General features: G+C 59.1%; 1 protein-coding gene across 1 annotated transcript in view; it reads right to left on the bottom strand.

Annotated features, from left to right (window-relative positions):
- Window positions 1-23,094, bottom strand: part of FOXK1 (forkhead box K1) — a 70,009-nt gene that overhangs the window by 11,985 nt on the left and 34,930 nt on the right. Inside the window, exons 2-4 of the mRNA XM_023246698.2 lie at window positions 10,859-11,044; window positions 799-955; window positions 111-257 (exon numbers count right to left, since the gene is read on the bottom strand). Coding sequence (XP_023102466.2) covers window positions 111-257; window positions 799-955; window positions 10,859-11,044 — 490 coding nt within the window. The remainder of the gene's footprint in view (window positions 1-110; window positions 258-798; window positions 956-10,858; window positions 11,045-23,094) is intronic.

The raw sequence follows: 23,094 nt of genomic DNA, 5'->3' as shown, positions 1-23,094 counted from the left end.
CGAGGACACCCCTGTACCGCTTTCGGGCGCTCAGAACACGACCCGCCCGTGGGCGCCCTTGTTCCGGGGCAGCGGACCCAGAGCCCGGCTTCTCGGGCTCGAGGCCTCACCTGCCAGCCTTTGTCAGCCGTCCGGTAGTAAGGGTAATGCTTGGTGATGTGGGCGTAGATGCCGCTTAGTGTTAGCTGCCTGTCCTGCGCGGACGAGATGGCCTGCACGATCAGCTGAGCGTAGGAGTACGGCGGCTTCGACTCGTCCTGAGGAGACAGGCAGCACGTGGTCAGCGCGTCGGCGGCTCCAGAAGGGCGTCCACGCCCCGGCCGCCCATGGCCCCTCCGGCAGGGCGCCCTTCCCACACGGACCGACGGCTACGGCGTGCCCGCCTAGCCCCGTCCCAGCGACCGCCACCCGCTTCCCCGACGAGCGAGCAGTGCCCCGCGCCTGCCCCACACAGGGAAGACGCAGAAATCTCTCACTTCCTCTACAAAAGGATTTCAAAACAGGTATCAGACGGGAATGAGCCAAGATACACAGCTGTAAGGAAAAACTTGTCATTTTTCCTCAAAGACTAATTAAGTTAACACCCCAAAGCCATCCCATCACGGGCAGACGGGACGAGGGTGAACAGTAAGGGGGTGCAGGGCGGGAGAGAGCAGCTCCCACGGTGCCCAAACGTGCCGCCAGCAAGCGGGCTATTCCCGCAGCGTCCCGTCCCCCCCGGGGGCGCCTCGCTTTCACGCCCGCTCCGTGCCCCGCGCCCGGCCGCCGCGCGGCCACATGCGCCGTGAGTCCCGAGACCTTAGGGCTGTCCCCTCCGGACGCGTCCGCCTGCTGCTCTGAGGCGGCCTTCGCGGCAAACTCTGCGGCCAGCTGCAGGTCTGAGGTCACGTTCTGAACAAAGCGGTAGCCGGAGGACCCCGCTCCGCGTGGACTGGCCGGGCAGGAGTTGGGAACGCTGCGGAGAGAAATGACACGTCCTAAGTTCTTGACCCCGAAAAGGACGGCTGGCGGTGCAGGATCTCAGGACCTACCTGGGTGATGCAGGGGGACAGAAACTCTGACCCCCTTCTTCTCTATGTCATGTGACACAGCACCTCCCCTTTGATAAAGGCTGGACCAAGTGTGACCAGAGACAGTTCGTGTCCACGCACAGTCAGCGTAGCAGTAGTTTCTGCTTGCGGTGGGCAGCTGTGGGCCCTGATGGGCAGGTTTCCAGGACGGCCACCGGGTGGCCCCCGTCCCCACTGCAGACAGCTGGGCTGACCCTGCCCGTGGTTGCTGTCGGGCGCTCACGGGCCCACACGAGGGCGCTGTGGGCAAAGGCTGGGGAGCTGTGGCGTTCAGAGAGGGCGTGAGCACCTCTCGGTCGGGCCCTCCCCAGTTCCTCCGGAGCCACGGCCACGGCTTCGACCTCTGTCACTCACGTTGGCTGTGAGTGGAACCACCTATGGTCCAAGGCCACTCTCGTTCCTGGCGGGTCCCGAGTGGCTTGCAGGGCCCCCGGCCGCTTCCTTGCTGGAGCCCGTCCGGCCCGGCTCACCGGCGGGCTCTGGTCTAGTGCTCTCATGAACAAGGTGGACTTTGGTTATCAAACTACAACAACATTCTCATTTTGAAAACCAGTTCTGTTATAAAATTTTCAGAGGCAACAAATGACACTGGGAGTGGGTGACAAGCCCAGGTAAAGGTGCCCCTGCTGGGACCTGACCAGACCACGGACGGGCCCCCGGCTTCAGGAGAGCTCCTGCAAAGCCAGTACCCCAGTAGGAACCATCCAGGAGGCCCCAGTTTTCTGAACACACACCATGTGCTCTGCCCCATTTCCCTGCCCGAGTGTCCTGCCCCTCAGTGTCCAGAACCTTCCTCCTCCCCCCGGCCCAGGACAGCAACCACTGGCTTACGGGTCTGTCTCCCTTTGGTAAAGGCAGGAAACAATTAAAAAAAAGCAACTTTTTCTTAATTGAATTTGGAACCAAATACACAAACCCCAAACTTACAACATGAGGCGTGAGGGGAAGACAAAGGATGTCACTGGTGCCACGTTCACATACTCGAAACCCAGCTGCTCAAATACAGTCACCCCATGTGGCACCAGGCGGTGGTTCAGCGGTCACGCAACCCCGACGTGAGGACTTTTCCCGAAGGTTCTGCCCTGCACTCTGCCAAACGGTGCGGCAGCACAGAAGGCACCCGCCAAAGGCAGCCCCATCAACCCTGCCTGCGTCATTCCCAGACACACTCCACGCCCCGTCTGGACCTGAACGCAAATAAAGCCAAACGGTGCATCTTCCTCCAGAGCACGAGGGACGAGACCCGGAAACATACCTCCCGGACACAGATTCACACCCGACCGGGTGGCTGGTGGACCCATAACCGCGTGCCGCCCTCACAGCGGAGAGGACACACAGTGGCCCGTGGGCTTAGGCACACGGGCTCCCGCCGCCCGTCCCAAGTCACCGTTTTGTGAAAGACTATGGAAAACTTGCATTGAACTCACTGAACTCAGAGAAAAGGCTGGCTGTCGTTCACCAAAGAATGACTGCATATGGAAGTGACGTATAGGGTAGCAAAAGCAGGCTCACGGAAAGGAGAAGTGGGGGTGGCCCCGTAGCACTTTCTACGGCGCCCGGCGGCTCGTGCTGGCCAGCGCTCCTGGGGGCACGCAGAGGGGCAGGTTTTGGCCCGGAGCTGCCCAGCAGGCCCGTCCCAGGCGGACGTGTGTTTGTGTGCACAGCCCTGCGGCCTCAGAGCAGCTAGCTTCTCCGTGAGCCCCAATCAGCTGTCCCCGCAGGCCGCCTCGGCCGAAAGGGCTGTGCCTGGTACCCGGCCGCCCTGATCTCACACCGCCATCTGAAGGGAAGGACGACAGAGAGAGGCCACGTGAGCCTAGGGAGGCCTCAGGCAGAGCAAAGTTCAGTTCAAGGATAGGTCTCAGAGGGGCAGGTGTGGGGTGGGGGCCTGGGGGCCTGGGCTTAAAGCAAGGCTCCCGCCCTGGGGAAACCCACCCAGACATTCAGAGCCCCATACCAGAGCTGGAGCCTACCCCACTGAAAATCTCCCTGACTACTAGCAAAATCTGGAAAGCATTCTTCTTCTTCTTCTTCTTCTTCTTCTTTTTTAAGTAGGCTCCGGGCCCAACATGGGACTTGAACTCATGACCCCCAGATCAAGAGTCGTGTGCTCTACGACTGAGCCAGCCAGGGGCCCTGGAAAAAGTTCTTAAAGTATAAACACACTTGTGTATCTCTAGAGGGGACGGGACAGAGAGGACACGGTGGGGCCCTCCTCGGATGCCAGACTTCAGCAAAGAACTGCTCCCTTGGTGGGGTGGGGGGGTGTCCCCAACTGCCCAGGAACCTGGGACATCTGAATTTGAGCACCAGAGAGCAGCAGCGGAGTCCCAGCAGCCGTGACCTACCAGGCGTCACGTAAAACAAGTGTCTGTTGGTCCCGAGATTAAAGGTGGAAATGAAGCTGAACGTCCATTTCAGTCCACTGCTCATCGACCCCCCTCTTATGGGAAAAGTGCTCCCGAGTCACATTTTTGTCTCAGGCGAGAGAGACTTAAGGTGCTGAGTGGCGGCCACCCTGGACTGGGGCCACTGTCTCGCCAGGGCAAACCCAGACTGGCTCTGACAGCCCAGGCCTGGAACGGGACCTCTGTGACCACGCAGGTCACAGCTGCCGGTGACACTGCGTCCTATGTTTACAAATACTGGAAAAGAAGGAACAGCCTGATGGGAAAATACATCTTACTGTGGCGATAAGAATTCAAGCTGAGAAAGACCAATCGGACAGGAGGTCAGCCCAGGATGTCCGCACATGGAAGGATGTGGAGTGTGGCCTTGACCTCATCCCCAGAAAGGCACAGACCGCATTTACGAGTGGTGGGAAGGCTGCTAAGGCACTTTCGAGGGGCAAGGAAACGCTCTTAAAATCTTAAAAAGAGGATAAAAGGAAGTTCAATAAAGGATGGGAGGGGAGAGCCTTCCAGGAAGCTGGCGGGAGAGGCGGGAGAGGGGGTAAGGACACAAGCGGAGGCCCCCTGGAAACAGTAAGGTCGTCACGGACCCAGGGACTCTTGCGCTCAGAGGGCAAACGTCAGGTCTAAAAGGGTCAGCATCCAGAGGGGCACCGGACTCGTTAACAGCGACACTCAAGGCCAGAAAATGACTTTAAATTCCGAGGGAAGAATGTGTCCCACTGAGAATTCTCCACGTAGCGCAACCAAGAAAAACGATGATTTCCTACATTTACTTGTCCTGTACCCCTTCCCAGGAAGCAACCGGGGGACGTTCTCCACTAAAACCAAGGAGCAGGTTGGGGAGAACTGCTGGGCACAGGGAGTCAAGGTCAGAGGTGCCCCAGGCTGGGTCCAGGCGGAGGGAGCCCGGGCTCCCGAGGAACAACCCGGCAGGTGTGAGGGCCGCGCGGGGCAGAGGGTGGCCGTGCTGGGCACAGGGACGTGGAGACAGCACCAGACACAAACTCCCGGCAGAACCGCCAACGCCCAGACAGGGCACGGTGGGGGCTGGAGCCGCCACCGGCCCACTCGGAAAGCACCGCTGCCCACTGCACCCACAGCCCTGGTGTCATCTTCTCGGGAGCACGGGGCGGGCAGGCACGACAGAACCCCGATTTCCAGCTAGGAGGTCAACGCGGCACACGCCGAAACCCGAGAAGCCAAGAGAGCCGCGTCGCGGACCACGCAGAGGTAAGCAAACCGGCAGGGCGCTCGGGGTGGGGGCAGGACGGCCACGACGGTGCCACCGCGGTGGGCCAGGCCAGGCCAGTGCTCCTGTCACCACGTGCGGAACGCTTCAGCTCGTCTGCCACCTCAAGTCCTCCCCGGATAAAAACCGGCTTTTTGAAAGCTTAACGGAAACCAGTTAGTGCCGGCACCATCCCTGCGGGCACCAGCCAAACACCATGCTCGCCCGCCGTACACAGTCTGCTGGGCCTCGGTTTCCGATCGGTGAGCGGGGACGGCAGCGCCTGGGTCTCCCAGCGTCATGGTGGACACGAAGGGCAGACGCGCGTCCAGCCCTCAGACGCCTGGCGTGAGCGTCGGTAACAGTTCCTGTTTTCATTACTGTTCTTAAAATCTCGTGGCTCGTGACTCTTAAAGAGCCTATTTTATTTCACTTTTTTTTTTAGAGAGAGAGATGGTGTGCACTCAAGCAGGAGAGGAGCAGAGAGAGAGGCAGAGAGGGAATCTTAGGCAGGTTCCACGCTCAGCACGGGGCCTGACGTGGGGCTCGATCTCACGACCCTGGGATCATGACCTGAGCTGAAATCAAGAGTCAGATGCTCAACCGGGGCACTGGACGACTGAGTCAGGGAAGCGTCTGACTTCGGCTCCGGTTCACGAGTTCGAGTCCTGCATCAGACTCCGTGCCGACAGTGTGGAGCCTGCTTGGGGTTCCATCCCTCTGCCCCACCCTCCCCCACCCTCTCAGAAATGAATAAACATAAAAAAAAAAGTCAGATGCTCAACCAACTGAGCCCCCCAGGCACCCCGAACAGCGTACCTTAAACAAAATAACCAAATCTGAGAAAGTCACTGCCTCAGCGTAAGATGCGCAGATGACTCGGAACGCGAGACCACTGCGGTGCGGCCCCTGAGAGGAGGACACCGGAAAGGGCTCGGATGCCGCCCAGGAGGGAACTCACAAAACAGTCGTGCGGCCACGGCGGCGTGGCGACGCGGAAAGGCTCCCAAGACCCGGCGCGAGAGGGGAAAAGGTCGCGCGGAGGACACTGGGCCGCACGGGGCCTTCGTGGGGAGGACCGACCGACAGCAGCCCCCGTGAGACCGACAGCAGCCCCCATGAGACCGTCTGGAGCAGGTGCACGCCGCGCCCCCGTCCTGGGAGCGCCGGTGCGGGGAAGCTGCGCTCCCTGAGATGTCTGAGCTCCGCGTGACGCTTACACGGCATTGCCGTGATCTGCAAGAAGCGAAAGAACCGGCGAAGAAAATCCACAGAGGCCAGCTTCTGAGACCTGTCTCAGCCATTAAGGTAAACGCAACGCTGTGAAGTCCTGGGAGGCGACTTCAAGGGCCCGCCTGGTTTCTGCGGTGCGTTTTGCCCTGGTGCCCAGTCAGCGAACCGGCTTGAGTTGCTCCTCGGCCGGGACTTAACCAGGTGTGCACGTCCCAGGGGCGGCCCGGTTCGAGCGGACCTTGCAGGGAGGCCACCCCCACGTCCCCCTCAGCTCCAGGCCTCCAGGTCCTTCCCGCTTCCTGCTTCCCAGCATGTGAGGCCTGGGCAGGGCCCTGTCCCCAGGTCACGTGCCTGCGGGAGCAGCAGCGCAGCAGGCGCTTATGCACACGGCCCTTATGCACACAGCCAGCCTTTATGCACACAGCCGGCTGGGGCCGGGATTAATGTGAACCTTCAAAGGGCCCCCCCCCCGAGAACCGGGAAACGGCCACCCTGGGAAAGACAAGAACTTTCTCTCGACATGTTGGAGCCCAAACACACCCTGGCCCGGATTTCGGCAAGAGGGAAAACATAAAGTACGGGGAGGGCCCACCTTTCTGTGTGGATGAACCGGTTTTATTTCCCTGGAGTTTTCAGACAGGGAAAGGTGGGGGTGTGAGGTCCACAGGTACAGGTGCTCGGAGGTCAAGTGGCCTCCAGATGGGCCACAGAGGACAGGGCTCCCCGACCGGCGGGCCGGGATCCCTGCTGGCCTGAGTGGAGAGCCACACTCATCCGCAGGTCGTGCCGGAGCACGTGCAAAGGCTGTGGCGACAAGCCGTGACCGACTGTGACCCTGACGCAGGAAACGTCACCCCAAGGAAGGGCCCGAGTCTGCCTCTCTGCCGGGGACGGAGAGCGGCCGAGCTCTATCCAGTGACGAGGTGGACTGGCGATCGAAGACCACGGTTAAAGGTGGTTTCGTTCTGAAAGCAGCAGCGCAGACTCCACCAGACTCCGCAAAACAAACTGCTCTGGTTTCCGTCTCGACCTTGAAAAAGTTCAAGAAGCGCCTTCTTAAAGGGACAGCTCCTGAGGCCGGCTCTCGGCGAAGACTAGCCCCTCTCCTCCTGCGCTGCCTTTTCTCTGGCTTCTGGTGGGCACGTTCCCCAAAACTCAACTCTGAGAGCCTTTTTTAGATTGGTCTCTCGCTTCGTAAAACCCAGAAAATGATTAACCAATTTCTCCTGAAAACACCACTTCTTTGCAAAGCAGAAAAAAAAGTCAATAAAATGTTGCTGAAGACAGCAGAATTTATTTCAAAGAGCTTCATTCATTTTCTGGGTGGAGTACATCAGCACAAAAAAAAAAAAAAAAAGCCACCCCACACAACACAAACAAACGCCCAAAAACAAAGCAAAAACCCAACCACAGGCGCACCACACCCCCTAGCCAGCAGGGGGGTGGGGAGGGAAGCAGAAAAAGGCCAAACAGAAAGGAAGGCAGGCGGGGTCCAGAGGGCGGGGCGGGGGCTGTTTATTAGCAAGAATCGAGAACGTTCCTACAGGGACTGCCTCTCGCCACTCCACTCGGAAAACCCTGGAGGAGACAGGGGCTCTGGCTGGGCAGGGTGCTGGAAAACCAGGTCCAGGGAGGAAAGCAACCCAAACAGAGGCCCCCAGGCGGCCCGGGCGGGCGGGGATCCAGGCACACAGGCCAATGGCGCGAGCGGGACACAGGCACACCAAACTAGGAGAAGAGGAACCTCTCCTCCCGCTGTGCTGTCAGGAGGGACGGGGGAGGGGGGGGGCTGCTCACTCGGGGCCCCAGGCTGACAGCCCCCAGCCTCGTCCCCTCCCCCTCACCCCCCCCCCCGCAGCTGCAGGGAGGGGGCGTCCCAGGGAGGAGGGGAAGGGTGGCTGGTGTTTGTAAACATGAGGCTCCACCCCGGCACTGGCCAAAGTTGAACAGGATCTTGGCTAGCAAAACCACAAGGGCCCCAAGGTTTCTAAACACTCCATTGGATTCCGCGGCGCTGAGATAAATGAATGTAAACAGAAATCCTTTGTGTGATACTTCATAGGCCAAAAACGGAGAGGGCCAGTCCCAAAGTGACTACTTTCTCCCCCAAATATCCTGCCAGATGAAAAAGAGAAGCAGTCTCTCCTGGGGGGTGGGGACACAGCCACCGGGGCCCAGCCCAGGACCGGCCCCTCAGGAGCCTGTCTTAACCGCTCCACTGCTCCGGGAGGGACCACCTCCCTTCTGACACAGAAGCAAAGTCAGTGCACGGGTTTGAACAGCTTCCCCGGGTGGCTACTGCGTTCATGTGGAACGCTACTGGAAAATACATCTATTTTCTGAAGCCCTCCAGGTACAAACCAGCACATTTTTCTTCCTTCGAAAGCATCCATTTGGCTGGCTTATGAACCGATTATCAACAACCCCACGCCCACCGCCTGCTCTGGTTTTGCCGGACGCCCAAGGCCCTCCGCGGCCCGACCCCACGGCGGGACCAGCCTTCAGCTGCCAGCAGCGTGGGCGCGAAACACCCTCGGCCGCCGTGCCCACTGCTGCGTCAGGGGCAGCTGGGTGGAGGTGTCAGCCCGTGTCACGTCCCCGTATCAGCGTCAGGGAGACGTAATTCACCCGTCCGGAGCGTACAATTCAGTGGTTTGCGGCGCTGTTCCCACGCTGCGCAATCCTCACCTTTCTCCGATTCCAAAGCACCTCTGTCACCCCACAAAGGACCCCCGGGACGGGTGGCAGGCCCCCGGCAGCCCCCCGTTTTCTCCAGATCCGTCCGTGCCAGACGTCTCCTGCCAATGTTGCATCTGCCTGTTTTCGCGGGCCACCCGCGTCATACCAGCCTATCGGTCCTTCGCTCCTTGTTTGCGGCCAAGCAACGCTCCGCGGTAAGGACCCTCCTCGTTGTACTTGTCCACTCCGTAGCTGACAGACAGCTGCGTCGTCTTCCCGTTGGGGCTATTATGACTCACGGTGCCCTGAGCCCTCGTGTGCAGTGTCTGCCCGGACCTCACGCTCCACCGAGTCGCCGGGTCACGTGGTACGTTGTGAGGCGGAGCCAGTCTGTTTCCCAAAGTGGCCACGTCACTTCACGGCCCGTGACCTTTTCAAATCTCGGTATGAACTACACACGTACGAGCAAGCGTAGGAACGTTTTCGTAGTGGGAGCATAAAACTCACATTCTAGGGGCGCCCGGGGGGCTCAGTCAGTTAAGTGTCCGACTTCGGATCAGGTCATGACCTCACGGTCCGAAAGTTCAAGCCTCACATCGGGCTCGCTGCTGTCAGCACAGAGCCCGCTTTGGATCCTCTGTCCTCCCCCGTTGGCTGTCTCACTTTCTCTCTTTCTCCCTCTCTCTCTGCCCCTCCCCTGCTCATACACTCTCTCTCTCTCCCAAAAATAAAACAACTTTAAAGAAAAAAAGCCCACGTTCTAGGTTAAATTCAAGTGAGCTGTCTGAAAGAGCAACGAGATCACGCGCTCAATGGTGGGTTTTAGAACGGGGCCATAGGGCCATTCTAGAAAGCTGGAAGGAGAGGAAGAAGAGGCAGCCTCCTTGTAGAGCTGCAGGACGAGGCTGAGACGGGGCAGGTGTGGACGGAGCTAAACACAGGACCCGACACACACGTGGTTCTCCCGAGCCTGCAGATCTGGCCTCAGCGACTCCCCCCTCCCGCTGCTCCCGCTGACTGGATACATGGCCAGAAGCAGAACTCAGGTCCCAGCCTTGGGTTCTAGGCCAGGCCAGGTTCAACGCTGCCCCTACCATCCTCTCTGTAAGAGAAAGACACACCTGCTAGCTGGCCCTGCAGGCAACGCACTCGACGCCAGCTCAGTGCAAACGGTTCCCAGCTTACGACCGACACGTCCCAGCAGGAAGACAGAAGGCGCGAGAGGGGCATGATTCTTACACGAAGGCCGAGTGGCACACGGCTCCAGAACCCAGGCCCCCCAGAGTGTGGCTGCGTGGTGAGGGAAGGCTGCCGGGACGGCAGAGCGCCCGCCCGTGCCGTGGCGGTTTGCAAAGCGTGGCTCAGAGGCACCCCTGAGGATCCGAGACCCCGCCGGGAGGCCCGTGAAAGCAAAACCATCTTCGCGGCAAGACGAAGCCACAACCTGCCTCTCCCAGGGCTGACACAGTCACCGAGGCGGCAGCCGCAGGGGAAGGTACCGGTGCGGGAGCCGAGGCACGGCACCGAGGACACGGGGGTCACTGCACCCCTGGGGCCACACACGCAGCGAAGAAGAAAAAGAAAGCGAGTTTCGCTGAAAATGTCCCTAATGAAGCAGCAAAGTACTTCATTCAACCTGTGTTAAACGGTGACCCTCAGACACGTCTTTCACTGGGCTTTGCGACGACACAGCAGAGGGCAGGACCTGAGTGGCACGGGGAGTCGAGAGCCCAACCCGCCCCCCTGTGCGTGATCCCCCACGGCCTCCCCCCGAGGGTCCTCTGTGCGCCGCGCCAAGGACGAGAATCCTGAAACCTCACCAATAAAATTGAGAAACACAAAGTTCCAATCCTGGTACGCACAGGCGACTTCGCAACGTTTTCAGTCTTTAAAGAACTCACACCTGTGCCTGTTTTCACGCAAGCCCCGAGTCCACACGGCTGCCGCCTGAAAGAGTGAGTCAAGAGGCAGTGACTCCTCCCTCACCAGACGAGAGAATTCTCCAGAGGGTTCTGTGAGGAGTCAGGTCCCTTGGACGCACTTAAAATACTTTCAAAATTTCCATCCACGCCCCGCTTTCCAGAGAGACACAGGATGCTGTAGGAGACCTGGGTGACCCGCGTCACCTTGCTCTTTCCCAGACAGACTGTCAGGGCGCAGGGACCCTGGTTCTGTGGCGGGGACCGCGTGGCAAGGGCTCACGGCCCGCGGACAGGCCAGGGCAGGCCGCTCACCTGATGGTGCCGGTCGGGGAAGGGACGGGGCTGACCAGGCTGCGGAGATCCGGCTCCGGAATGTGAATCTTCAGAGGGGAGATCTGCGGGTAGAGGGGCCGGAGGGGAGACGCCGGGGCCTCCTCCTGACGGTACAGCGACGTGAACTGGATCTTGATGGCCGTGCTAGGGAACCGAAGGGTGCACCTGCAAGGGAAGGGGGAGCACACGTCAGCGCGGGAGAGATGCAGAGGAGGGCGGAGAGTCGGGGGGGGGGGGAGGGTTCTGGATCGCCAAGCAACGGAGCCCCCACCGTCGGTCACTCTGGGTTCACAGAGCGAACCAGAAATCCTCTTTCTGTCGCGGTCACGGACACGGGTTCTTCTTTCCCTGCACGTGTGAAGAGAGACACAGACCCCGACGGGTCCCCAGCAGAGCTTCAGACACACAGAGCCACCTCCCGTCCCCCGGATGGCCGCGGGGGACCTGAGGGGGGTTCACTGGCTCGCAGACGACGCCCGTCTGCAAACTGAGAAGCCATGGTCACCGTTCACACGGCAAGCTGACACACAGACGCCCATGCTGCGGCTGCGAGACGCTACGAAGCGTGACAGAAGAGGCAGGGCCCCCTCCCCAGGCTGGCGGGAGCCTCACGGAGAAACGGGACCGTGGGCCGGACTTTGGGCCCTGGATCTCCTGCGGGCAGGTGACTGCGCGCAAGCAAACCCAGCCTCGTGCGTCCCAGTCAAACCCCGCGTGTCCCCGCACGTGTGTGTGTCACAGGAACCCAGGGTGGCCTCCTTCCGAGAAACGTCTGCCTTTAAAATCCGGACATCACTCATCCAGCGCGCCCTCTGCCTTCTAGACGGACGGGCCCTCAACAGGTCACAAACAGAAGCGAAGACCCAAAGGGCCAAAGGAGAGCAGGCTGCCCGCACACCCCCGCGGCAGTCTCGCCGGTGGCAACGGCTTAGAAAAGGCTCTTTGGGAAAAGTGGGGGGTGCGGCGGGGGGCTGGAGGCGGCACACGTGAGCTCCCACCCCCGACGCGCGCGCCACAGTCTCAGAAAGGCGCTCCCGTCGCGCCAAGCGAGTCACAGCTCGGGCGCGGGTCAGGGTCGCCCCGGGGGGCAACGGTGCCGGGCCACCGCCAGCCGGCTGCTGGCCCCCTCCTGCCGTACTTCCGACTCGGTACCGGTGTTTACCCAGCAAATACACCTCCAAACTGCCATGGATGCGGCCAACGCCCCCTTTTCCTCTCAGTCAAGTAGTTTTTAAAAAGCGAGATTTAAGAACAGGTCAACATAGGTCCTGAGACCACGCGAGGCCGTGAACGGCCCGCTGCGAGCCCACAGGTACTCCTGAGCCTTGCAGCGGGAGGACGGCTTCTCGTGAAACGACTCGGCTACGTAGGCAGGCATCTGCTCCGACGGCCAAGCTGCCTGCGCCTCACGGGGAGACCGGCAGCAAACCGGCCTGACCGGCCAGGACCCATTCTTCCAGAGACACCTGAGCGCAGGGGCTGGGAGTCTCGGCCAAGGCGGGGGAGACCCCGCAGCCAGGCCGCAGACTCCCAAGGCTCTGACCCACAGGCGCCAGGTCTGTATTTCCGAACCTAAAACCAGACGAGGGGATTCTGACGCTGTTTCCCACTCCCGGGCTGATCGTGGGGGATGCGGTCTAAACGCCAGCACGTCAGGGTGGGGGTGGGGGCGGTCTGTCCCGTCACGTCAACATCGCCCCCGCGGTTCTGCCTAAGGCCACCCGCGGCCATTTCAAAATATTCTGTAATCTTCTCCTTGCAAAAGCCACGGTTTGAACCGTTTGATGTCGCTTCCACGTCCCTTAGCTCTCCCACAACCCAACAGACGTTTCCTTCGTCGGTATTTTGGCCAGGAAGGTACGTCACGCATTTTTCTATGACGATGAGGTCCGTGGTGTCTCCAGACCTGGAGGCCTGTCGGCCTCTGAGGGCACAGAGCCCACATCCGTCCCAGCTCATGCCCGAGGGTGGGCCGCCGTCCCCGAATCAGAGGGGGGAGGAAGGAGCTGGAACCGGGGATGTGGCCGAGGGCTCCACACGCGCACACCCCTGTCCTGCAGGGTTGGCAACGGAAGCGATGATGAGGAGCGTTTGCAGACAGCTTCTCCGTCCTCTCCTGTCCCTTCCTTCGGCAGCTGCACATCCTCACAGCGAGGGGCTGCCACCCGCCAGCAGGGCGCGCGGACGGAGTTCCGTGCCCCGCGCTGCGAAAGCCCCCACGCTAACAGGAGATCAGAGCGAGATCAGAGTGTACTAGAGTCGTCCAGGCAGCCAGAGGGAGGATGTGGCTTTGGCCCATGACAGAGGTCACAAGGCAGAGGGCGATGTCAGAAACAGGGCTTCGGGTGAACACAAGAGCTGGGGGTGCGGGATCCCTGGACCCGGAATAGGAAAACCAGGCTCCGGGGAAAAGCCAGGCTCCGGGCGGGAGGGTCTGGCCCGGGGCTACATCACTGCAGGACCAGCGGGCGAGTCTCAGCAGGTGATGGAGGCGCCCAGGGAGGGCACCGCTTCCGGTCCGGTGCAGGAGAGGTGTCGGGTGGTGGGCTGACACGCAGGGGGCCAACGCGAAGGAAGAGGGTGATTTAGGGCCTCACCTCACCTCCAGGGAGCTCAGTGCCCTAAACTCTACGGGGTTCGGTGTTCTTGGCTAACAAAAGCGGACGCTTCGAACAGAAGAGATGATCTCTTAGGCACTTTCCAGTTCAAAAACCAAAGATTCCAGATAACGACACGCACACGGGTGGACTTCTCAGTAAAACAAAACACAACATTTCGTGGGTCAGGGATTTCGGTCAGCAAATTCGTAGCGAAATCGAACACCATCCAGAACTGATTCAAACAGGGCAATTTCCTACCGGAAGAGTCATTTCTAATTAGAGTTTAACAATAAACATTTTCATATTATTTGCTGTAACAGCTATTTCAAAAGCAGCTCCTGACTCACTCTTCCAAAAATTATCCCGAGGCAGACTGTCTCCTACCTGGGAGAAACACCAGGAAGCTACATAATTTTAAACAGACATCTCCCCAGGGTGCTCCCGGGTTCGCCAATTACTTCTCTCCCTACAAAACTTTCATTCTGGGTTAGGGCCCTAGTTGGAGTTTTAATGAGCATGTTTTGTAATTAAAGCTATTCTCTTGGAGCTGTTTCCCTTTCGGTCTCACCCCAACCATACGCTGCACACCTGCCTTCAGTGTCCGGGACCCCGAATGCAGGTAAGCCTGTGTGTCTAGAACTCACTAGAAATCACCGCCCTGGCCTGCAGCACAGCTCTGCCAGGGAAGCGCCTACCTGGGAGGGCCAGCCCCTCAGATCTCCCCATAGCATCCTTGTCCTGATGGACAGAGACAACGTGGGTGGGTGGCGGCCTAGGGCTGGGGGGAGGGGTGGGGCGGGGAAGCTGGCTTGCAGGGGTGGTATTGATTATGGCAGGAGCTGCCCACCAGACTAACAACCACTGAACCGGACAATTTAAGCGGGTTAGTTGCGTGCTATGTGAATTGTATCTCATTTGAGCTCTTCTGAAAAGATGTTCTTGCCCTCGAGCCCTCAGGCTTAGGGTCTGCCCCAGGCTTGCAAAGGTCCTGGGGCCATCTGGATGCCAAAGGCTCCTGGGTGAGGCCTTGGTTCCCCGGAAGCGGCCCTATTCAGCATCAGGTCAAAGATCACAGCATGGAAGTCTGGCTCTGCTGCTGCTCAAGCTCGAATGAGCCTAAGTGATTTGGGGGGCCCGGGGTGCTGACTTACCCTCACTTCCGCCTGGGCCTTAAGTGGGAATCCCACTGCTTGCCCTAACAGCCAGGAAATTGTTGCAGATAAAAATGGCTCATTTAATCCTTACCGATACAAATGTAAGTACCATGGTCTTCATTTTAGACCCAAGAAATAATCAGAAAGAGAAGGAAGTACAGGCGAAAGCTTCCAGAAAAGGTTTGTTTTTTTTTTAATTTTTTTAAAGGCAATAGAGATTTCATCTCCAGAGCTGTTACTGCCCCCACTCCCCGGGGCCCGCCTCTCGCCCCACCGCGTCCCCGCAGAGAGGGTGACCCACAGAAACACTCCTGGGCATCTCACAACGAGCAGGCAAGGACATCCCACACTGAAAATGAATGACTGAAATTCTGCACGCCAACCAGGGCACCCCCAACCTTTCTCACATCCCCCAGCGGATGGCACAGGGGGCAGACCCGGCGTCTGTGGCCCTCGTGAAGCCCATCGGACAAGGAACCTGCCAGCCGACCAACCCGGCACTCGCGGCAGTGGTCAGCGGTCAGCGTGAGCACCTCGCTCTAAACGTGGACAGGGAAGGACAGACATCTGGGAAGCATCTGCAACAGGAAGCCCGGGACCAGACAACTGGGGGGCCCAGAGGAAGCAGATAACTCAGGAGCAGGGGGGAAGGCAGACCACCTGTGTCTCCCAGCTGCCCAAGGGCTGAGGGCCCCAAAAGGCACCTCCTGGACAACCAGACGTACACAGAAAATAAATCTTGGGAAGTAAGGCTGGATGAGACAGGAAGTCACCTCCCGAAAAGACAAAGAAAACTGGTGGTTCAGGCCGGGAGGTTCACATCTGGACAAGACCCACTCCTCAGAGAAGCCCTTTCAGGAAGCTACGGGGAGGAAGGCTCCGGATCCCACAACACAGACCGTGGCCTTCGAACCACACCTTGCTTCCCGGCCATCACGGAACCCAGAGCTTGCTGCAAGGCAGCTGGGGACGGCCCCAAGTTTAATTCCAAACACAGGCGCTGTTTCACCAGCAGGAAGTGAGGACATGAATGTCAGAAGCTGGAGGCTGTGCACCTTCCCCCGCGGCAGCGGACAGCGGGCCCCGTGCGACGGAGCCTGCCACCGTGACCGGACATGTGGGGATGTGCAGTGTCGGTGTCCACGGGGACGCCCAACGTACGGGCTGCAGCACTGGGAAGGGCCCAGGCTTTCTCACCGGGCTAGAGAATGGGGAACCAGGCTGCTGAGCCTCGAGCTTCGGGGGCCCCGGGATGGAGCAGATAGGCCCACGCCTGATACCAGTAACTGAAAGACCCATTTTCCAGGATGAAACCTGGCACCGGAGACCCCTGCCGTGGTTCCTGGACGCGGACAGGACCCTGAGCAAGCAGCCGGGGCGCCTACCGGGCTTCTGCGGAAACTGCAGCCCAACAAGCCACAAACCCGGTCGGCAAGGTGTGACCTTCCCACCCCGCCCTGCATCAGGTGGGACGGGCCACTAGGAAGCGCATCAGCTCCCGGGCCCGCTGCAGACGAGGCCAGGGAGGCTAGTGGGCAGAGATCCTTCCAGAATGCAGATGGAGGGATGGGCCCTGTGGGGCACAGGCTTGGAGAACGTCCGTGACCAGTGAGTGGGTTTCCTGCTCTTCTCTTTCCCAAATAAGAGCTGGGATCACCTGCCCCTGCTTCTGCTGGGCTCAGCATTGCAGCAGGACCACCTGGAGCGCCCTGACAGAGGGACGCGCTTGTCACCAAAGATCCTGGATTTTACGGGCTGCAGTCACCGAGGGGGGCTTGGGGTTGCCTCCTGTAACGATGGGGATGAGTGTTTTTATGTTGGAAGAAGGGACACAAGCATGTGGGTGGTCAAAAGGCGGACTATGACAGCGACAGCCAGTCCCCTGGACACACGTCCTCTCTTGCTCTTACGGTGAACTAGCTGGACAGCTGTGCACACTTCTCTGCCTCTCCTGCAACCAAGGGACCGTGCTGGTCAGTGGGATGTGAAGACTTAGGCCCTGAATAGGAATAGTGTCGCCACTTCTTTCTTTCCCCTTGGCCACAATGCCAGTGTGATGGCAGGAGCTGCGGCAGCCGTAATGGGCCATAAAGTAAATGGACATCGGGTAACAGGACAACATAACGGAAAAGAGCCTGGAGCTGCTGTGTCAGCTTAGATTAAGACTGTTACGTGCAAAAAATAACCAGCTTCACCCTGGGTTTTTTTTCAATGTTTAGTTTTGAGAGAGAGAGAGAGAGAGAGAGAGAGCACAAGCAGGGGAAGGGCAGAGAGAGAGAGAGAGAGAGAGAGAGAGAGAGAGAGCACAAGCACGGGAAGGGCAGAGAGAGAGAGAGAGAGAGAGAGAGAGAGAGAGAGAGAGAATGAATCTGAAGCAGGCTCCGGCTCTGACCTGTCAATACTGAGCCTACCGCAGGGCTCGAACCCAAGAGCCCAGAGATCATGACCAGAGCTGAGGTCGGATGCTTAACTGACTGAGCCACCCAGGTGCCCCAACGTAAGTTTAATTTTAAACTAGCTTATTTATTCACTCTTTTAAAAAGTAATTTTTAAGAGATTTTATTAAAATATTTAAGTTTATTTACTTTGAGAGACAGAGAGAGAGAGTGAGCGAGCATGGGGTAGGGGCAGAGAGAGAGGGAGAGACAGAATCCCCAGCAGACTTTGCACTCAGAGCCTGATGTGGGGCTCAAATTCACAAACCATGAGATCATGACCTGAGCCGAAGTCAGATGCTTAACGGACTGAGCCACCCAGGCGCCCCAGCTTCACCCTGGTTTTTTGACCTTAGTTAAAAAAGCCAAAACTACACCCTAACTCTAAACAGCTAAAGAGCTCTCTAATAGGAACCACTGTGCAAACTATGCTGTGTACTCATGGACGAACGTCACGCGGTCATTTAAAAGGACGCTTTTCATCACTGCGCACCTCTGGACAAATCTCGAATGCATCCGCCTGTTTTCCCCATCGAGGAGAACGGGGTAACTACAGAAAATCCTTCGTAGGGTTCTTTGGAGTATTAAGCAGAACGGTCCAAGCGCCCACAAAGCACTGGCCCATTGTGAGACGCGGTGATAGGTCAAAGCGCAGAGACCAGCGGCTCAGAGTGGTGGCGAAAGGTGTGGGATCCGAAATCAGAGAGGCCTGGGTTGAGAATGGGCTGCGGGGATGGCGTCGGGGGGCCGGGGAGGTCTCCGCGCAGCGGCAGCCCGGACGCAGGAACGACACAGAGCATGAGGCCCGGCACGCGGCCAGCCGCCAGCGGCACGGCATGTAGGTGGTGGTGCTATCAGAAGGGCCGGCCGAGAGGGGAAGAAGCAGCCCTGGGTGGGGGCGGCCTCCCAGGACCCCCCCCCCCCCCCCCGCCACCCGGTTTCGAATTTTCCTTCAGTGTTACCGTGTCCTTTCAGAAATGAGACATTCAAGAATCTGGGGGTGGAGGGAAAGTAATACTTGATAACCAGCCCTTCGGGATGTTGCGAGGTGTGACGGGTCTTCTGGAAAATTCACAGGGGACCGACCCCGGCCCAGTTCTGCTGTGCGGTCTGGCTCCGGGGGCGGGGGTGGGGGGGAAGGTGGACACACGGCCGGGCCTCGAGGTCTGAAGGGGAGGCCGGGAGGCCGGCCGAACGTGACTCCACAGACAGGCCCCTCCCTTCCCGCCCTGCCCCAGTGCCGCGGGGCCGGCAGACGCGATGAGACAATGCTCATGGGGTGGCCGCGGTCTGCGGCGGTCCCCACGTGCCTCTGTCTGCAGTGACGATGCCAGAGGAGCTGGATCGTTGGAGAAACACAAGACCGTTCGGGAAACGGTTTTGAGACACTTTTACGTATAAAATCCCCATATCAAAGGATTCTGGCAATCTTATTTTTTTCAACCTAAAACATCTGTTTTTCCTAAAAACGAAGCACATTTTGCTAGAATACCCAGAAGCGCAGAAGGGAGGCTGTGGGACACCCTCGTGGCTAAGCTGGGGCCGTCGGTGGGGGCTGCAGAGCGCAGGCGGGTCGGCAGGGCAGGAGCGACAGGGCAAGCCCGGGCCAGGAAAAGCAAAGGGGAGCCGATGGCCGAGGCCTCGGGAAGGCGGGAGGACCGCGGTCCCTGACCGGGCGCCGGCTCTCTAAGGCCCCCGACGCAGCGCCCAAAACTCCAAGCCCGACCCCCTGTGTTCAGTCTTGGTCCCTCTTCCACGAATCAGGGCTGCAATCTCCACTCTGCACCAGCCTGCCCCACCTTCGAAGTGACCCCTCAGCCTTGCTTTCTTGGGCTGGCCCGGCCACACGGCTGTGCCCTTGGCCGGCTGCTCCCGGGGAAACAGGTGGCTACCGACCCGGCTCCGATCCGGGTCCCTGTCTGCGCAGCAACAATGCAGGTGTGGGAATGAAATACGGCGGATTTAAGCATTCTGGTTTAGAAGGAGCTTTGTTTTCTTCTTTGTTTTCTTCTTCTTTATATGTTTTCCTATGATCTATATATTTTTTTAAATAAGGACAATATATTTTTATAATCAGGTCAAAAAAAATCTACTTTTATAGGGAAAAAAAAGAAAAAAAAGATAGGATATTTAAGCCTCTGTGGTAAATCAAAAACGCAGTAACAAATGCAGCCAAAGGCCTGGTGAAAGCCAGGGCTCCTTGGTACAAATGGAGGCTCAGCCCCCATGTGAGGAGCCCCCCGAGGAGAGAAGGGGCAGGGGACCCCCGAACTAGACGGGAGCCCCTGGAGGCCCACCCTCGCCTCCCACGTCCTGCCAGGTGGGCTCACGGCAGTCCCGGGGACCCCCTGCAGGAGGCGGCTAGGGAGGCCCACCTGGGGTTCATTTCACCCACGCTTCTGGGGAACAACGTCCTGCTCCCAGGAGACCCCTAGCAAATCGGGACGGGTTCTCTGGCATCACTCGGAGGATTCCTGCTCACTTCGACAGTGTGACTTGAAGAGTGTGTGGCCATGTGTACAGTGTCACTCGGCTGAGGCCCACTGAGTCATCTGGGAGGGCGAGGGCCCCGGGATCCGGGCTCTCAGCGGGCGCCCCCCCGGGGGAATCTTACTCCCAGGGAAGCCTGGTGCTCAGGCGTGTTTGGGAAACTACCTAAGACCCCAGTGAATGCAAGGTGAGGGGCCAGGCACGCCTGCTCTGTCCCCTGGCCCCAGGGGAAGCCCCCGAAGCGACCCACCCCCACGTGGCCATTTCTATCGCGCCACAGAGAAGGGGCCTTAGACACAGACCTGCCGGCAGCGGAGGCTCAGGGTCCCTGGGGGAGGACCCCGGCCATCTTCTCAGGGGCATTCTTAGCCCTTGGTGGGGATGTGTGGGATTTAACACAAATCAGAAAAATCACCGTGTAAGGCGAGCTCCCAAGCTTTATAGTTTGGAAAATCAACGGGACAGAAAGTCCAATATACCTCCCAGACCTGCCTAAAAATCACCGAAGACCCTCCAGCTGGGTGAATGGAGGAGCCACAAAGGTCAGAACTAGCACCTCCACTGTCCCGGCTTCTTAAAGGTCAGTGCCAGACCGAAGAGGCCGCGGAGGGGCCGTCCCGTGCCGCAGGCCACAGGACCGGACCGCACGCACGGCAGTCACGGAAACAGCACCGCGGCTCCCTGGGGGCGACGCGGGACACAACGGGGCCGTGGGCACGAGCACTTCGAGTTCCCTCTTCCCTTTCCCTCCGCGCGGATCCAAAGAAACGACTCCAGAAGTTTAAGTGGCTTGACCTACGGATCTTGCAACGCAGCCACAGTATCTCCACGCCACCACTCTTTCCCGGGGGCCTGTGTTCTTCCAGATTCTGTCCCCTCGGTGCCCGTGCCGCGGCCGGTCTGCTCTCCTGCCACACACAGAGCACACACCCGTCAGAGCGCACGACAAGTTCCCCACGATGTATTTCTGGAATCGAAAGTCCATCAAGAGGTAAAGGTATATAAGGCGGAGACAGGAGAAGAGAATTCTCATCGGGGCGCCGCACGAGCCACAACACGGAGGGCAGCGGCTACATCTCGGCCCCGGTGGAGTCGCCGAACCACAGGGAAAGGACTAGAATTTTCTGGTCCTAGATTAACGTCGCAATGATATGGACAACACACCTTCACTGTGCTCAGTGGAGTCAACTGGCGAGAGAATCAGACGAGGTTCGGGGCAGCGGGGGGCCATCGCTTCACCCCCGGCCGAGGGACTGGGGCCGCCCCAATCCGCACGCACACTTTCCTGAGAGAGTCAGGTGGATATGGCAGTGCTCGCGGCGGCCCCGAGTCCTCTGGCCGGGATGCCACGGAGATGGGGGGAGGGGGGAAGTCTGCACAGCCACCAGCACCTGCCTGACCTACACCCATGTGACCAAGGGACGCACGCCCGAGGGCCCTCTGTACGCACAGCGTCTCCGCTGCTGGAGCACAGGGCACTTGTGCAGGAAAGTGAGGACCCCCGGGAGGCCCAGGAAAGCATCATAAATCACCAAAAAGTAAGTAATCATCACATTTACGCTTTGAAATGCGTTTCAGAGAGCACCAGTAACGCCCCCTCCTCGGGTCACGGACCCCCACCCCACGGGGCACGACATCCAGGTGACATTCAGAGTTTAGGACCAGTCGGGTAGGACACTGCCGGCCGCTGGGACGCTGCCGAAGGAGAGACGTTCCGCGTGAGAATAACGTGAAAAATCAAAGGTCTTTTGCCTAAGGCTTAATTAGCGTGAAGTTCCCTAATGATACAATAACAGTTAAAACAGTGTGCCAGGTATCGGCACGTCGAAGGCTCTAAACACGTTAACGGCCCAAACACCCTGCTTTTCTGGACACTTTAGTTTTATTTAAATCTGCGTATTTTGAGAATATTACAAAAAAGCCGCCGCGTTATCATTGCCCCCCCCCCCCCCCCCCCCCGCACTCCCAGAACAGAGGAGCGAAGGGAAAGATCCCGGGCCGCAGCCGCCGTCGAGCTGTGGAAGGAAGGGGAGGAGAGACCGACAACGGGGCAGAAATCAACTCTGTGTGTTTATTTTCTGGATTCTGGAAACTCAAAAAGGCCCAAGTTCAGTTTGGTTAAACTTGGCAGAGGAAATGCCTTCAGAAGCTGCAGGCAGAGCTGGGAGGGCCGGCCAGAACGGCGTCACCACCACGACCGCCCGAACGGAAGGTCTGTAGCAAGGCCCGTCCTTCCGCAGAGAAGCGTGAGTTCGCCCAGAACAGGGCCGGCCCAGGCGAACCCGCGAGGCCCCGCGCCCCCGCCTCCCACTGGCAACCCTGTCCCAGTCGAAAGTGATGTTTCAAGGCCCTCCCTTCTGGTCCCGTCCCCAAGGACAGCAGCAGAGCTCAAGAGAGAGCCTGAAAACATAACTCCAAGTTCGCCTCCACCGAGAGCAAAGAGTCTGCGCCGGGCTTTTATTTTTTTAAAGTTCCATTTGTCAAAACACCACAGGGAGAGCAGAGCGCCCCGGGTGCCCGAATGCTGTGACAAATCACGTCCTTGCTTTATCGAGGCCCAGCTCAGCTTACTTTCCTAATTTGGAAAACGCAACAGGCGCAAACCGAAACCTGCACGGAGCTGTGAGGGAGGGACCGTGGGGCGTGTGCGGCTCTGCCCCTGCTATCTGGGAACCGCGCTGGCGTCCGGCCACTTTCCCGGGGAACTGAAGGCCTGTGACAGGGCCCGGGAAGCGCTCACGGTTGGCAGACGGGGCGCTGCGCCGACGTCTGAGCCCGGGCGGAGTCTGCTCCCAGCCCCGCGCCCCGCAGCCCGTAGCACGGGACAGGGCGCGCTGGCACCCGGCCGCCCGGCCCCCAGGGACAGGGAAGGCGCTCTCCTGCTCTCCTGCGGTGACACCCCGCTGATACCTTACAGAGCAGCACCCTCTAGTTGACCTACAGGGACCCTGCAAGCTTGCTTCTGTCCTCTGCTGTGGCAAGAGGGACACGGGGTGGCGACCTCTGGGTGTTCCTGTGAGCAGAGCTGAGGACTGTCACCCTCAAGCGGCAGCCCCCAGCCTCCAGCGGCCTTCAACGGAGCCCAGTCACAGAAGGAGCCCGCACGGGCAAAGCTAGTGTAGGAGGTTCCGCGGGGGCGGCAGGGGGAAGGGTTGTGCTGGGTGGGGGTGCGCACGACGGCCGCCCAGGCAGGTTTCTCCCGGGGAAAGTGCAGAAGGCGGGGCGCCCACTTCCCTTATTCCTCCCCCAACTTTTTCCTCCGTGCCCAGGCTCCACCTAAAAGCCTATTTCCCAGCCATCTCCACAGTGGGGGATGACCCAACGAAAAGTGAGCGGAACCTCATGGGCAGGCCACGCAGAAAGTCCCCGAAGAGGAGGACACACAGCTACCGAGTGAGCACTAAGTGCCCATCATCTCTTCCTCCACTTCTCGCCTAGGACAAAACTGTGATGACCGGTGTACCAGCAACCACCCTGCACAAGGAGGTCACTTGAATTTTTTTTTTTTTTTCAACGTCTTTTTATTTTTGGGACAG

This window comes from Felis catus, chromosome E3, assembly GCF_018350175.1.
Source record: "Felis catus isolate Fca126 chromosome E3, F.catus_Fca126_mat1.0, whole genome shotgun sequence".
In the NCBI taxonomy this organism is placed as follows: domain Eukaryota; kingdom Metazoa; phylum Chordata; class Mammalia; order Carnivora; family Felidae; genus Felis; species Felis catus.
This window is presented reverse-complemented; position numbering and strand designations above follow the sequence as displayed.